The sequence below is a fragment of the Octodon degus genome, unplaced genomic scaffold (genome assembly GCF_000260255.1).
Source record: "Octodon degus isolate 3935 unplaced genomic scaffold, OctDeg1.0 scaffold00007, whole genome shotgun sequence".
Lineage (NCBI taxonomy): Eukaryota > Metazoa > Chordata > Mammalia > Rodentia > Octodontidae > Octodon > Octodon degus.
Window position 1 is genome coordinate 360,298 of NW_004524583.1, and position 17,824 is coordinate 378,121.

General features: G+C 36.0%; 2 protein-coding genes across 5 annotated transcripts in view; one reads left to right on the forward strand and one right to left on the reverse strand.

Annotated features, from left to right (window-relative positions):
• The window catches only part of Ccdc80 (coiled-coil domain containing 80), a 31,841-nt gene extending 28,224 nt beyond the window's left edge, over nucleotides 1–3,617 (forward strand). Inside the window, exons 7-8 of the mRNA XM_004624698.2 lie at nucleotides 1,810–1,890; nucleotides 3,115–3,617. Coding sequence (XP_004624755.1) covers nucleotides 1,810–1,890; nucleotides 3,115–3,461 — 428 coding nt within the window. The 3' untranslated portion in view covers nucleotides 3,462–3,617. The remainder of the gene's footprint in view (nucleotides 1–1,809; nucleotides 1,891–3,114) is intronic.
• A 10,232-nt stretch (nucleotides 3,618–13,849) lies between these two features.
• Nucleotides 13,850–17,824, reverse strand: part of Slc35a5 (solute carrier family 35 member A5) — a 29,166-nt gene continuing 25,191 nt past the window's right edge. For 3 of the 4 annotated variants that reach the window (XM_023701978.1, XM_023701981.1, XM_023701979.1), the window contains one exon: nucleotides 13,850–17,240. In XM_023701978.1, coding sequence (XP_023557746.1) covers nucleotides 17,175–17,240 — 66 coding nt within the window. In that variant the 3' untranslated portion in view covers nucleotides 13,850–17,174. The remainder of the gene's footprint in view (nucleotides 17,241–17,824) is intronic. The other variant, XM_004624699.3, reaches the window with a different exon arrangement.

The window sequence follows — 17,824 nt, forward strand, 5'->3', positions numbered from 1 at the left end:
ACAATTTCATAGTACATAGAACTTATCATGTCCAATGATGAATCAAGAGGTTGGCGAACTAAGAAGCAGTACTGAAATTTTGTATGACCTATGTATCTACAGAGGGAGAATTTTGAGACCTTAGGGGCATGGAGGGATGGGAAGTCGCTAAGGGCCACAGCTGTTAAAAGTTGTTATAAAATAGATGAATCTGTACTACTTTGGTACTTTGGATAGGAAAAAGAAAAGAAATCATCTATTCATTGTAAAAATGCAGTTGATTTTATTTTTTATTTATTTTGGAGGAACTGGGGATTGAACTCAGATCCTTGTGTTTGCCAGTCAAGCACTTATCCTACTGAGCCATCTCCCCAGCCCCCATGCAGTTGATTTTAAAAAAGAATAAAAGAGGAGTGATTTGTGAAGTATGATCAATACCTGGATCTTTGGTATGAATCAGTACCTATAAATTATACATTTTAATTTTAAGCTTTGAAGTAACTCAAAGGAAGAAAGAAAATAAGCTTGAAATGGTAGTAGATTTCATCAATTTTTGTTTCTTTGTTAAAGTTAATGATTTAAGCTTTTATATAGCAAAATATATTGATTTGAATGTACAGATATTCTTAGACATTTCTAAATAATTTTTGGTCATCAATGGTTTAAATCAGAGTAGTTCTTAGTGTATTTATCACCCATCACAGTAAGAATGTAATATAATCATGATTTGTGAATTTTCTAAGAAATTTTGTAGCAGCTATTAGGTGTTTTTTTAAATTAATTTTTAATCTCAGCATAAAAACTTTATATCACAACAGTGTAAGCAAGCCCTTTTGTAATACAGAGGAAGTGTGAACAAATCATGCTCTAGGAGTAATTAAATTCATGATCTTTCAACTTGAAAATATGACTCACCAATATTTAGGAGAGAATATTTCACTTCTCTGGGAAAAGTATAAAAAAAGTTGGAAAAAGCATTTTGCATTGATTTTTTGCTTCTCCTTAAAAGAGTCATCCCATTGTAGCTTTTAATTTTCCCCAGACAACAAATACTATCAGTAAGATTTTTACTTCCAGGTTATTATTCTGACTGAGTTTTGCCCAAAACCATGAAAATTTTTGTTATAATTTTTAATTTCTTTTTTAAAGTTAGATATATCACATTAGAATTATTAGCACACATTGAACACAATAATGGGTTTCTTTGTGGCATTTTGTAAATGCATGACCTTGAAATCTTGGTATGATGATAGCCTCTTTGTCTCCTTTTGCTAAATCCTTCATCTTCAAAAGAATTCCAGTAAGCCACCAAATCATGACCTTCCCTCTTTTCCTGAAAGTTGAGCTGAGGATGGGAAAGCAAGCCGAGCTTGCCTGTTTTCCCTTTGGATGCTCTAAATAAAGGATAAGAAACTGCTGGGTAAGCCAACAAGTTATTATGCAAGAAGCAGAGATAGTTCTGCAGCTGCCGCCCCAGCGAGCTCTGCACTCTTTTCTGAGTTGAAGCTATTAAAACTTCAGGCTTGATTTTTTCCAGAACACCACTCAGCTTCTCCACTATTTTAATGTTCCCATGGCAGCTTCTTCTTTGTCTTTGTGTCTTCTAGTCTTAAAATCTGAAATTGGTCTTTTTCAAGGTGTTAAAAGTACTTTTCGCTTTTTATGGAAAGATTTAAAGATGGACTATTGTACTTTGGTTATGTTCTCACCTGATTTCTAAACTTCAGAGATTTTCAATTGTTAGTTATCAGGTTCTTGAAGATAAAAGATGTCTTGGAGTCCTTCCCCTAATTCTGTGGCTTTTTTTTTTTTTTTTTTTTTTCCTTTCAGGTCTGCGTCACATAACTATCCTAAAGCTTCTGGGCATTGGAGAGGAAATTGGAGGAGTTTTAGAACTGTTTCCAATTAATGGTAATAAGTTATTTTAAAACAGCATGAATTAATGTTAACTTCAGTTAAAATTATAGTAAGTGATAAACCTCAAAGATGGACAAGGACCTGACGTCCTCTCTCACCGTGTGTGTGTGTGTTTGCCAGCCACTATGCATGCCAGCTGTGTCTAGGGTAGAGTGAAAGGATCAATGGTGTTCAATATGGAATCATTCAATGTAACAGGAAAAATATATGCTTTGTCAACTAAGGTAAGGGCTTTTTATCTGTAGAAGGCTTTCTGGCTTGCAACGCATTTTCTCCTATGTTACCTCATTTAGTTCTCACATTAATTTTATCAGACATATTGCGCATATCTCAATGATTCCCTTTCAGTAGATGAGGAAATACAGTTTAAAAAAATTCAGCAAAGCTGAAATAACTGACTGAAGGTTTCAGAAATCAAATTGCATTCTTCTCTCTAAGCCTGAGGACTTTAGATGAGATGATGTATATAAAATACTTGGTACAGTGCTAGGCAGAGCCAACTTCCCAGAAAATACCAGCTCTTTTTCTCTTCTTTTTTCTTTTCCTTTTTCACAATAGTTTAGATACATTTATTTAGATTTTATTGTTTAAAAATTATTTATTGGATACAGGGTCTCACTATGAAGTTGAGACTCACAGTGATCCTCCTGTCTCTGCCTCCCCAGCTCTGGGATTACAGGCATGCATCACCACTCCAATTTTGGGACCAGCATGGCATGTGGTACTGGGCATTGAACTCAGGTCCTTGCACTTTGCCAGGCAGGCACTTAGACTGCTGAGCTATCTCCTATTATAACATAATTGGTATTTGTCCTCTTTGACAATGAAATCTTTCTGTTTAGAAGACAAGTGTCAAAAGGAAGATGAATTGCAAAGAAGTAACTAAGATAATTGGAAATAAGCTTAGGAATATGAACAGTTATCCTTGTTACTGAAAATGTTAAAAAAAGTGGGTCTTCCTGGGACTAAACTAAGGGACTGGCTTTATATTTTGTAACATTTCTACAGGAAATACCATGTGACTCTGAGTTTGGTATGTGACAGGAAAGCAGGGATATTTAATTTCTAGTGGAAAACAAAAGCAAACAACAAAAACCCCAATGAACTTCTTTCATTGGATTTTGAACAGTTTCTTGGGGCAGTGGTTTCTTCTCACTTTGGTGTTTCTATGAACTCTGACTCTTTACTCCACTAACAATTATTTCAATCCTATTCCAGGGAGCTCTGTTGTTGAGAGAGAAGATATACCTGCCCATTTGGTGAAAGATATACGGAACTATTTTCAAGTGAGCCCAGAATACTTCTCCATGCTCCTAGTTGGAAAAGATGGAAATGTCAAATCCTGGTATCCTTCACCAATGTGGTCCATGGCGATTGTGTATGACCTGATTGATTCAATGCAGCTTCGGAGACAAGAAATGGCCATTCAGCAGTCACTGGGAATGCGCTGCCCGGAAGATGAGTACGCAGGCTATGGTTACCATAACTACCACCAAGGATACCAGGATGGTTACCAGGATGACTACCGTCACCATGAGAGTTACCACCATGGGTACCCTTACTGAACAGAAATACGTAACTTAGCCCCAGCCAGTTTTCTCTGCAGCTGCTAAAGCCACACGCGGACAGCTACACAGGAGAATTCTTCTGTACTGTTTCCACTTTCTGTCTTTTTCTTTCAGAGATCTTTTAAGATTAAATAAATAGCAAGGTTTTGCCTATTCATGAATTGTTATTGAAATTTTAAATCATAAAGACATTTGTTTGTTTCTCTAACTGGAAACAATCTGGTGCTAATGCATGGTACTTAAAATGAATGTTATTTCCCTTTTTTATATAAGGGACATTTTGCATGTAAAATTCTATAAGTATTTATAGTTTTTTCTTATTTTTGTATTAATTGGTAAGTGAAAACTATGATTGCTAAAGAAAATTAAAGATCACAGCTGGTGTTCAGGAAACATCTTGACAGATTATAGATAGGACTGTTAGCACTTTTTGAAATGTTAGCCTAAAAATATTTTATATCTGCTTTGTAGGAGTTTCCTTCACGAAGCTTGATACCAAATGCCAGAAAAATTACCAAGCCTAATTTTGTTGCAATAGCCCCTTCCTGTCCTGCTTATGTTATCTTTAGTGTCTTTTCAGAGACAGGTGAAGGGGCTGGGAAATCTTCACCAGACTCTGGCATTGTAGCCAGACATGACCTTCCCAAGTTCTGGCAGGTCTATGCAAATCTAGGCCTGGCTCTCAAAGACCCCACCACTTGACCATTGTACTGAACTCACTAAGGAGCCCATTACAGTACTGATAGCTTATTTTTAAATGTACAAGGAAGGATACTATATTAAGGGGTTCTTTTATTTTCAAAGGCAAAAATACCAATCCAGTTGATTAAAACACAGCTGGATTGCAGAGTGGTGTAATTCTTGTCTTTGATAAAGAGCTTTTGTGTTTCATATGCAGCTTACCAAAGTAAATTCTCTTCTTCTCTTCAACTCTTTCTCCCTCCTTGTATCTTTTCTACTTTTTTCATTCAATAACTATTTACCAAGTAATGTTATTCAGTAATATTTATGAGCTTGCCATCAGACAATGATTTAGCATCTTGGTGAAAATATCCTCTGTCTATAATGGAGATACTTATTTTTACTGCTACTAATAATTTTCCCAATCATCTATGGCATTGGTTATTCCAATAGTCACATATATTAATAGATGCAATCCAGCCATATGTGAATATTTGCTTTCAGTTTATCTGTGCCTATTGCATGGACAAGACATTCTTATATCTTCTGAACTTTGTTATAAATGATAATAAAACTGGAATTGTAACTCAATGAAACTGAGAAATCACTTGTCCTACCTCACATTCTCTATAAAGATCATTTATTCTTTCTTTGTTTTATAGGCAGTTGAGGCATAGAAAGTTCAAGTGACTCTACAACACAGTTCTTTAATATGTAAATTATGTGCTCACCTCACCATACTCCCGTGGTGGAGAGCCCTCCTGTAATTTCCTGGATTGTCTGTACTAGCTTCTTGAGATGAACAGGTGAAAAGCCAGGGGGATGTGTATCTTTCCTAATAGTTTGCCAAGGTGAAGCACAACAAAAAATGTCAATAAAAATGGATTTCCTTACCATTCCTTCTGAAATTGTGCACCTACTTTTTAAGGGGTCCAAAAACTTTCCTTTCTCAGTTTTGGAAAGACAAAGGAAAGGAAGGCAAAGGGGGAGGCGAGAGAGAGCTTTCGAAAGGGGCCCAGACAGACACATCCTTCTAGGCCACAGCCTGGTGCCTCACTTCTTCCAACCAGGCCTTACCTCACAATGCCATCAAATCATGAATCCATCAGTAGATCACCTCAGATGAGGCTAGGGCCTCACTATATGATCACTTTCGCAAAGGCACTGACTGCTACAGTGAGGACCAAGCCTTATACAGAGGAGTCTTTCAGGGACCTTCAGATCCAAACCCTAACAGAACCATTGATCATCCCTCCACAGCCAGAATGGAGCTTCTACAGGCACTGAGAGTGCAAGGACTGTGAAGAGTCTGAACACCAGAGCCACTCTAGTAAAGCATATACTTGTTTTTCAGTAGTGTTTCCTAATGTGATCGCATATGTAGCATATTCCTGATATCCTAAAACTTACAGACAGGGCAGCCTGCGAGTCAACTGCAGAGGCCTTAATGAGTGCTTTGCTTCTGTAAAACAAAAGAATGATACTCTAGTCCCCAATCCATGAACCACTTGAGCTGGGTGAAAAATTTGGCTGATTTTAATTAGCTAATACTGATTCTGGGTAAAATGTTGTTTGGTTTCTTTTACGCTTTCCTAAGCATCTTGTCCTCTCTTCTGGCCCCTGCCTTTCACCTGTCTCTTTCCCATGATCCATTCTCTCAGATGGATACCACAGATTAGATCCACAAGGTATGATTGAAATACATATATCTAATATTTATATAAAATATTAAGATGTTTTATATGTAATTTTATATATTCTAAAATATAGTTTATATGTAATCTTACACATAAATCTAAATATTGTTAAATATATACATAACTGATATAGAATGTTACATAAGTATAAAATAATAAGAATTCAAATAGTGTGTTGCTTTCAAGGCACTTCATTTTAATCTGACTTTTCACAAAAGCACAGGGCTTAATCCAAAACAAGAAACAGAGTAAAACTCAAGAGCCATCTCTCCTTACACACAGTAGATGGCATTATCCCTATCTTTCTTTTTTTTTTTTTTTTGGTGGAACCAGGGATTGAACTCAGGTCCTTGCGCTTGCCAGGGAAGTGCTTATTCCACTGAGCCATCTCCCCGGCCCCTATCCCTATCTTTCTGGACCTGCCCTTCAAGCATGATTTTTCAGTCAACATAAAGGAGAAGCACACTGGCACTTGGATCCCTCACTGTACATTTCTGTGGCTTTGTTTCCCTTCCATCTCCTTGAAGCAGCTTCTAGCCCTTTAACATAAGTTCGAAGATGACTTCAGTGTCCGGGTTGGGAGGGATTAGTAAGGGAGTTTCTGCCTACATTATTTTGTGATAAATTAAAAGACATGATTGGAAGTGTAAAATCTATGATGACTACATAGGAACCTTAAGAACCTATACAAAAAGGATTCAAGTATTCAGGTTTAAAATGTAGCTTACCTACAGAGGCAAAAATATTATATCTCTATCTATGGAAACATTTATAATATAGGGCATATATATATATATATATATTTCATGTATCTATATATTTCTTCTCTCCCTTTCTCATATATACATGTATCATTCATGTATCTATACATTTCTCCTGCCCTATCTCTCTCTCCCTTTCTTCCTTAGCAGCCAAGTAATCTTTCAGAAAAATAAACCCTATTTTAAGACACTTTCTTATTGAGATGAATTAGCATTAAAAGCTATGAGTGAGTGAAATGCCATGTGTATTAGATATGGTTCACTAGAGGAACAGATCTAATACAAATGCATAGGCTGTCATCTAAAGGGCTCATCAGGCAGGCTTACACAAGTGAAAGCCACAGGTGCTGGGGGCCTTTTGTCAGACCTGTGGTGGAGCCTGCAGAACGCTCTTTGCACTGGAGGGCAAGAGGCCCTTGGAACGGAGGCCAAGGGAGCTCAGTGCAGTGTCCAGTGCAAGCCTCATGAGAAAGCTGAAGTGTTTGTACTGGAGGGTAAAGAAGCTGGAGAGGAGGGGACAAAGGCAGTGGGAAAGGCCAGAGCTCTTCTGGAGAAAAAAGTGATGACTTCTTTCTTTCTTTCCCTTTTTATTCCACTCAGGCTAGAAATCTAGTGATTGGTGTCATCCTGCGGTTGGCTCTCCCGTCCTCATTTTGTAGCCTACATGGGATCATTTGGACACATTTATAGCTTTATTCATCTGCAGGGCCACTCTTACTCAAGTCAAATTGACATGTGACAACTAATAATGTGTCACAGGGGCTGGGGCTATAGCTCGTGGCATAAGCACCTGCCTGGCAAGCACAAGGTCCTGAGTTCAATCTTGAGTACCACAAAATAAAAAAGCTAAAGAATATGTCATAAAAAATTAACTGACTGTAATAATTAGGATTATAAAAGGCAAATGAATTTGTCTTCAAATAAAGGTACACAATAAAAGTTTTTAAACATTCAAGTTTCACTGAATTTATGAAAACAACCGAGGCACTACTGTTTTATGGTCTAACTATACTGCCAATTAAACATGCCTTTTTTATCATTTAATTTTATTTCATTTTTGTTTAGCATCTACATTTACTGCTCTTTAAAAAGAAAACTTAAATAAATTAAGCAATCCCTAAAACTTCTCATTTCAAGCCATACATTTTGAGTCATTTTTGATGAATAAAGTCACTCTCTCAGATCTTCCCAAACAGACCTTCTGTGCCTTTGACAGAAATGATGGATCATGTCTTGGGGGAGATTTTCTACTCCTTCCAGGATTTTCTTCCAAACCTCTGACACCCATTCAGTAAAACCTAAAGCTACCATGTTCTCGATAGTACCAAGTAGCATCAGTGGAAAATTTTCAGACAGCAGCCAGCTCATTCTTTCCTTAAATGGTCCTTAAGCGGTCTGCTGATCAAAAAGTCAAGAAGATCCCTATGTCCGTAAGCATGACTGTGTAATCATGTGTATGGGTAAAGAGAACTTTACCATGGCTACCACTAAGCTGCAGCTATTTTACTGCACTATCATTCAAAACTCCAAATTTCAGAGACAATGAGGTGAAAACATTAACTTTCAAATAGATGAAATATACTGTAACAGATGTAGGTAAAATTTCCAGAGCTTATAAGAAAAAAAATGGTACTTAGGAAGAAACATATGTCTATTCTCATCCTCAGTGAAAAGGAATCAATGATTAGTTTTTAATTTCTCAAACTGATAAATTTATAAAGTTCTAAATTTTCTTTCTAAATTTAAAAAGTCACTAGTAATAAGAGAATAGAAATGCAACAAATTTCAAATATTTTAAGGAACTTTCAAACTGGTTCAATACATTAAGCCAAGGGCCGGCCAAATATCTCAATAGATTAAAGCGCCTGCCAACAGACGCTGAGGCCTGGGGTTCAATCCCTGGGCCTGCTGTGCCAGCCCCCCCCCCCCCCCCACTGAGACAGCAATTGCGACTGGGTGTGGTGGCGTACACCTGTAATCCCAGCTCTTGGGAGGCTGTAAACAGGCAGATCATTATGAGTCTGATCTAGTAGTGAGACCATGAACCCCCTGTAAGACCCTTCCCTAAAATACAAAAATCAAAAAAAATTAAGCCAATACTAACTTTCTCAAAAGAAATTTATTGTATGCTAAAGAACAAGATAAACAATTCAATCAAAGCATGCAAATAATATATATTAATATGCAAACAATTATCAATGTTAACATTACAACTATATAACAGTAATATCAATATAATATTTCATACTTACGAAACAGTAGTAATAACACATACAAATAGAATTAAAAAGCATTACAGGAGAAAAATGGTAATTTTTCAATTAAATGCATATGTAAATCAGTTAAACTGTAACTGGCATGTACCTTTCTGCACTAAAAATGCAACGAGTGACGTAAAATAAACATTGCCAAGTGTGGTAGTAGATACCTATAATCTTGGCTACTTGGGAGGCTGAGGCATGAGGACTGCCGAATTCTTGGGCAATTCGGTGAGCCCATCTCAAAGTAGATGTGGCTGGGGCTACAGCTCAGTGACAAAGCACTGTTGGATTTGATTCCTACCACAACAAACAAACAAACAAACAAACATCAAAATACAAAGGGAAAAAGATGGATACTCTGTAATAAATATTGTACTAATCAAGTGTACCTTTGTTTAAATGCCCATGAAACATGCATGAAAATGCATAAAGGAAACATGAAAAAATTTTACTAGGAAAGAACACAGATCTCATTTTCTAACCAAATGTTTGAAAACCATCAATTAACAAAATATGAATAAAAATTTCAATCACATTACCCTTGACTCAGACTAGAACAATTAGCAATCAAGAACACTATATTTAAGTCTTTGTGAACTGACTGAAGGTTTAGACTCCAAGAGATGTTAATATAGCTAACATATTCAGTAATAAATCAAGAGGAAATAAATGTTTTTCAACTAGATAAGACGGAAAAAGAACAAAAATCAAACCCCAAGAAAAACTGAATATATGATAAAAATTTAACCAGAGGATTTTGGTGAAATAGAAAACATGAAGAATCTGCTTCCCCACCTAGACAACAACTGTAGAATCTGTCTAATGTAACTATTTTGCAGCAGTGCAATCCAGTGAAGGTTTAATTACCAGGTAGCTTACCTACAAGCTGGAGTTTATTTTGCCTAATTTGTGCTCTTAGCCCAGTACATACCTGCCTCTGCCCCCTTATTCCTGTGGCAGGCAGCTGTGCTCATATTCTTGGAGTATACTGCATAGAGCCAGACCCAGCATGAGTCAAAGGGTTGTTCTTTATAAATACTGAAGAACTGAGCTCCGATCACCAATGGCTGCTTCTGATCACTGAGGTATAGACAGACAGGTGGCAGCTAATGCTGTTACATTTTACTCCACTGTCCTCCCTGTTATGAATATCTAGAGAAATGGTGAAGCAGTGTTTCTGGGTGTGTCTGTGAGTATGTGATTTGCAAAGGAGACTTCTAAGTAAGTGGTAAACTGAGTAGGGAGGACCCACTCCACGTATGTGCAAGGAGCACTGTCCAATTAGCTGCAAGGACTGCACAGAATACAACAGGCAAAACAAAGTGATGGCCTCCCTGCTCTGAGGCTGGGAGGACCTCCCACTGCCTGGAAATATCAGACTCCAGGCTCTCCGGCCTTTGTACTCCAGGACTCACGCCAGTTACTTCTTAGCTTCTTGGGCTTTTGGGCTCAGACTATGAGTTAATACTCTTGGCTGCCATTGCTCTGAAGCTTTTAGAATGGTACCACGCAATGCTAGGAGCATCCTATACAATGTTAACCCAGAAAGAGTGTGATGACTCTAGTATATTAAACATAATCTCTATGGTAACTACAAAGAAAATAATTTAAGTGTACAAAAGAAAATGAAAATTAAATATTTCATTATAAAAATCAATTATAAAGGGTGACAATAATATAAGAAACAGGATAATAAAGCTGTAAGGTAAATAAACAGCACAAAGGACAGAAGAATGTCCCTAGCAGAAGTTAATTTACATATAAATGGATTAAACTCTCTTGAGTTATTCCAGTGGTGAGGCAGAAATATCATGCCAGAAGCATGCGGCAGGAGAAAGCTGCTCACCTCTTGACTGTCAGGAGCAGAATAAGGAAAGAGCCAGACAGGAGAAGGCCAAGGAGCACATACCAATTTCATGGCCCATGACTTTACTCCCTTTAGTTAGGCACTACTGCCTAAATTTCTCCCAGTAATGTCATCAAATTATGATCTCCACAATGGATTATTTCACTGATGAAGTTAGGGCCCTTGTAATTGAATCACCTTTCAAAACTCCCACCTTATAATTCAGAAAGATGTAGCCAGAACTTTAGCAAAAGATAAAGTATAGAGAAAGAGATAAAAGTCATCCAAGTAACAAAGGTAAAACTTGGTCTCGCATGCTGCACCAGCCTCGCTACCTGGGTGCACTGAGCCAGCAACCAAATCCAGACATGGTGGTTCATGCCTGGAATCCCAGCACTGGGGAGGTTGAAAACTAGATTACTACATATCTGAGCTACACAGTGGGACCCTGTACCAAATACATAAATGAAAAAAAGAGTAATAAAGGTAAAAATTATAGCTGCTTATAAATAAATATAAATACAATTTATACAGAAAAACCTAACATTAGGGCTAATAAACAAATTAGAGTTAATAAATTAGAGTTTAATCCTAACAAATTAGGGTTAACAAACATACTATCCCAAAACATTAGGGCTAATAAAATTCAACAAAATAGTTGAATAAAAAATACAAAGTCACCACATAAAAATTAGCTGCACTTTTATACTGAAAAATCACAAATCCAAAAAGGAAATTATAATACCAAAATTCAATATCTTAGGAATTTTTGTAACCAACAGAGTGAGATAATTATAAAATGAAAACTACAATGTATTTCTGAAAGAAATTAAAGATGTAAATAAGCAGAAAGACATCTGATGCTCATAAACTGGACTTTTGTCAATTCAACCTGAAGTCATCTACAGATTTAAATGCTGTTCTATTAAAAAAAAAAAAATCACACCAACTTTTCTGTAGACATTAAAAACCCACAATAAAATTCACATGGACTCTCAAGGGACCCTTAGAAGCTAAAGCAGTTCTGAAAAAAAGCTGGAGTTCAAAACTGATTATCAAACTACAGCACTCAAAACAGTATGGCACTAGTATAAAGGAAAACATATAGACCACTGGAATAAAACAGAAAATATAAAATTAAGCTCTCATGCATTTGGTCAAATGATTTTCCATAAGGGTGCCAAGGCCATTCATGGAAAAGATACTACACATCCTATTTATTGAACAGCAATGTGTTCAACAAATGGTGCTGATAAAATTAGATGTTCATATTCAAAAGAATGAGTTGACTTTCACCTAATACTGTATACAAAAAAATAACTCAGAACAGATGCATAAAACTTAAATGAAGACTTAAACCTATAAAAATCATAGAAAAAAACATAGGGTTAAATTTCACTTTACTAAATACAGTTGGCAATGAATTCTTGGATATGATACCAAAAGTACAGTCAGTTCAAGAAAAAAACTAAACAAAGCTGATTTCAAGCCTTGTATACCAAAGATAAAATGTACAAAAAGATACTGCTGAAAGAGTACAAAGGCAATCCACAGATTGGAAGAAAACATTTGCAAATCATGTAACTGGAAAGAGATTAACATTCAGAATGTACAGAGAACTCGCAATTAAAAGACAATCTCACTATAAAATGGAAAGAAGTCGAACTATAAGGGAACATCACTTCACACTCATGGAGGGGTTGACTATCAAAGCAAAACAATCATCAAGTGATACAGAAGAATTGGAGCCTTGTATGCTGTGTAGGAATGAAAATGGTACAGTTCATGGGGAAAATAATATAGCTGTCCCTCAAAGCATGAAAAATAGAGCATCATGTAATATAGCAATTCTAAGTATAAATGAAAAAACTGAAAGTGTTTTAGGAAGACACTGGTATGCTCGTGTTCATAGCTGCACTATAATAGCTAACTCCTGGAAGCATATGTAAGAAACATGAAGTATATGGAGATAATGGAATATTATACAACCTTAAAGACAGAAAATTCTGCTATGCTACCACATGGATGACCCTTCGGAACATTAAACTAGGTGAAATGAATTTTACAAAAACCAAATACTGTATGATTCTAATTATATGATGTAATAAAGAGTAATCAATAGCAGAAAAACTAGAATAATGGTTGGCAGGGGTTGAGGGCAAAGGAAATAAAGAGCTATTCTTTAAGGGATACAAAGTTTTAATCTTCTAAGAGCAAAAGTTCTAGAGGTGGATGGTGACTATACAAAATGAATAACATACTTAGTACTCCTGAACTACACAGTTAAAAATGGTTGAGATAGTAAAACTTTTATATGTATTTTGTCACAAAAAAATCTGTTAAAAAATTAACTAGAAGTGGCTAACTTACCTAAAAAAAGAGAAACCATTCATTTACAAAATTAAGAAAGAAAACAGATTTACAGTTAACAGGAAATTAAAAGAATTAGAGAATGACTCATAATTTCCTATGGAAATAATTTTAAAAACATGAATGATTAATTTCACAAAACGTAAGTTAAGAGTAAACTAAGAAAAGGAAGAGCAAGAGAAGGCTGTGGGGAGAAAAAAAGTATCCAAAAAATTTAAGCAATTTTACTTGTGAGCTCTTTGACGAGATCGGTTGCATTCAGGGTGGTATGGGTGTAGACTAGTGAGCTCTTTGAGAGTTTGAAGGAACATGTAAAGCTAATGTTTAAAACTTTTCCAGGGCACCAAGGCTAGTGGGAACTGGCAGTCTGAGCCATGCCGAATCCACGTGGAACTGTGAGACACTGATTGATAAATTGGTGCAGGCTTAAATTTACTACTAGCAGCATCAGCAGGTTTCAGATATCTTGGCAGATAGTCTGCAGGGTACTAAGATCAAATCTACCACAAATCAATCTGACCAAAACACCACTAGTTTATTAAACTCATATTTGAATATAAAATTTCCTGGTTATATAGCTATATATTTTATTTTATAAATTTTAGTTTTTCCTATAAAAAGTATTGGCAAAGAAGCTTATACTTCATATTTTAAGTTATAGTACAACAGTGAGACAAGCACGGTAGTGCATGCCTGTAATTGCAGCATGTGAGAGGCCAAGGAAGGAGAACCCATGCTCAAGGCCAGCCTGGGTTACAAAGCAAGACACTGTCTCAACAAAACAGAACAAAGGCAACAAGCAAACAATAAAACAAATAAACAAAAAGTACCTCCCCCAAAAGTAAAGTAGGATAAAAGTCCATGTTGAGATCTGTGAGACTTTTGCCTTTGAAGAAGCACGTATTAATCAATTTCAGAAACTCCGCTCTACCTTTTAGGTGGGTAATCACTCCCTTTCCATTGAATTTAATATTCTCTGCTTCTTCTGCCCATGAGAATATCAGAGTAGATGAATAAAATCAAGACATGGGTAAAGAGGAAAGGAGTCAAAGAGGATGTGTACAACTGGTTCACTCAGTCTGTTGGGCCTGTGAAGAAAGAAAGGGCTTCCAGCAATACTAGTGATGATAAACTATGAAGTGAGTCTGCCTCCTAAGTGATAAGGGCTTCAACACAGGGACTCAGAGGCAAAAAATTTTTTAGTTACACACAGAGTAACTCTGCCCTCAGCATTCCCTCTATAAGTGGATCTTAAGTCGAGAGCAGAGTAAGCTAACAAGAGGTGAGGGATCATGCTTTAAGCCACCTTTGCTCTATAGCCAACAGCCACATTCCTGTCTCCCCTGACCCCTGCCAAGATTAGGCACATTCGCCAATAGAAGATCAGTCTAGCACCAGTAATAGAGCTGGACCAGGTCATTCGCTGCAGGTCACAATTGTGATCCAATCAAACTATGGAAGAGAATTAGTATATTAGTTTTAGGTCATAACTATTTAGAAGAAAATTTAAAAAAGAGAAAGGGACTACAGGCATTACTTAGTCCAATGTCTAGACCACTGAAGGACTCTTGTCTAAAACATACTTCTGATACAATCTTAAAATCTCTATAATAATTTACTAAGACTCTTTACCTTTCAGGAAGACCTATTCTACTGCTGAAAAGTACATTTATCGGAGCAGACATTTTGTGATGTAAGAATAACAATAACCATATAACAAAACATGTATCAATGTAGTTTTGTTCTCCAGAATGGAAATGATGTCTACTTGCTCTATGTGACAATTGTTCTTCTCTCTAGGTTATACATCTCTTGATTACAAGAACACTTAAGATATGGCTTATAGACCTTGCACTTCCAAATTACTCTCCTTTAAACAATGAGCAACAAAGTACTCTACCCTCAGAACCTGGCATTTTAGTTCTTTCACTAAATGGTGAGTTAACATAAGTAAACCTTACTTTAGGCAACAAATGCTTTCCAAAAAGGAGGATGGACAAATGAGTATTCATAAAGAAGAAAAATTAATCTTTATATACACTACTGAAACCTCTAATTTAATGCATTCTCTGGGCATGCACTCTGTAGGAATATTTTTACAACTTTTCCTGATAAAAATGTTTTGTATGCTATTGTTTCTAAAAGTGAGATCTTCTTATACCTTATCTTCCTGACCTTTAAGATGAACTGCTACAATAGATATAATCTTAACCATTTCATATAAATGGTAAGAAAGCCTACAAGAATTCAAATAGTTTGCTATTCTTAGATGTTACAATTGGCTTGCTAGGTGTCTTGGTAGATGCCTATAATCCCAGAAGTCAGGGAGGTGAAGGATCTTAAATTTGAGCCTAGGAAACTTAGCAAGAGCTTGTCATAAACTAACAAACAAGCTGAGGATGAGGGTTCAACTTCCAGTACCAAATAAATAAATATATCAACTCAGAAAATTTTAAAAAGTTGAGTTTCTGCACTTCATTTTTTGAAATTAAAAATACTTGATATCTCATCTTGCTAATCGACACAGGTATAATAACTACTATAATTATAACTTTCTACTAATTCTTGAGTCATAGAACTGTATATATCACAGATAGATTATGCAACACTATTACTTTATATACATTTGCAAGTAAATTATAGAAAGAGAATATATATATATATAGGCTGTATGAAACCATCTAAGTAGTACAGCATAGGACTTTGTAAACATATAGGCATGTCAGCTAAAGCCTGCTCTTCTATCATGATTCAGCTGCCTGACCTCAGATAGATCACTATTTTTTCATTTTTAAATGATCTGTCACCCAGCTGTGCTAACCAGAAAAGTCATTGGTTGCATGCAAAAGTATCTTAAAAATACTATGGACTTATAAGTGTCGACTAATACTATGGGGTGACTTATTGTCTTCCTACTGTTATGTGTAATACTATTCATATAAAAGTCAACATTTTTTGTGAAAGATCCTTTTCAAAGTAGTTAGTACTGTTAGTCTGTTAGTACTGTCAGTCTTATTAATAATCTTGTATGAATATGAAACCAGTGTTCTGACTTTGGGAACAGTATACAATAAAGACATAAAAGACACCAGCTTCAACTGATAACAAAATAAAATTCCTTATTATTTTTTCTAAAACACAGTAATCCGAAAGTAATGATCCCACTATTTTGAAATATATAAACTGGAAGAAAAAGTCCACAATGACTAAAGTGATTTAAAATACAAGTGGTATTTAGCTGTGGTCACTTTCATCTATAGGAAGCTTATTTGTATATAAGACATCAAAAGATAATTGCTAAACATAAAATTTCCATCAATTTCTAAAAGTTAGAATTCTATTATTTCTTTTTTTTTTTTTTTGGCGGAACCGGGGATTGAACTCAGATCCTTGTGTTTGCCAGTCAAGCGCTTATCCTACTGAGCCATCTCCCCGGCCCCAAGAATTCTATTATTTCTGAAAAATTGTTTCTTCAACAAAACATTTAGCACCGACTATGCTATCCAAAATCTATGGCGTAGTGAGACATTTTGGTCCTTCAGTCAAAATTTTAGATAGCTTTATTGCCCTGTAATGGCAAAATGACTATCTCTAGCGCCTTAGCATTTGAGGTGACATCGAAGATGTTATAATGAGAAAAAGGGAAGAATGGCATGAGGTCTGCAACCACAAAATTTGGACTCTTGCAAATTCATCTCTTCTTGCATAACTGTAGGGCCTAACTAACATGATTACTGCCAAGTTTTTTGGAACCAGTCAGGAGAAGGAACATAATTTACATATTATCCTGCTGACTTCTCGAGTATTGGGCTACTATTATAGTCCCTATGTTACTAACTCTATGTTGATTCCTTAGAAATTTGTCACCCTTTGTGTACTCTAAACCTTGAATTGAAGCATTCAGGGAGTGGTTAGATATATAAAGAAAGCATTATACAATAGAACATTCTTGGTTTATCAAAGAGAAAAGATAAATATTACAAATGTTGGCTTGTGAGAGTATTATGCTTTAGAGCATCCTTGGTTTAGCAAAGTGAAAAGGTAAGTATTATAAATGTTGGTTTGTGAGAGATGTCAACTCTTTTGGTATCAATTTAGAAAGTGTCTTCATCTGATTCATCACTCTTGGGTTTGGTAAGTCTTTCCAGTTCTTCTCCGTCCTAAAAGGAAACATGAAAAAAGTAATTAATTTACAAAATTAGAATAGCCACATTTCAAGGATACTAAGGGACAGCCTTATGAAATGTATGTCAGGAATCTTATTCATTAAATCATGGGTTTCATTTCATTAAACTGTAAAAGCAATCTGGTCAAATTAAATAAATACTTGGTAAGTTAACTTGAGCATAATGAGATGATTAAACAATGAAATATACTCAACCCAGTCTTTATTCAAAATTAAAAACATGAATATAGGCAACAGCACCATCTGCTGCTCAGGAGAGGACATGATTACAGGCTGGAGAAATGAATGTAAACGAGGCTCATCTACCTAAATTGACTTTGCCTTACTTAAAAATTGGGGCAACTGGGCCGGGGAGGCAGCTCAGCAGCATAAACACCTGCCTGGCAAGTGCAAGGTCCCAAGTTTATCCCCAGTACCACAAGAAAAAAAAAAAAAAATTGGGGCAATAAGCCCATCAGAAAAGAATAGAAAGAAGACCTCTGAATGTACACTATACCTGAGACTCACGTGTTCAGGACGCAAGCTTCTGACCTTTCCATTTTTAGACTGGTTATCTTA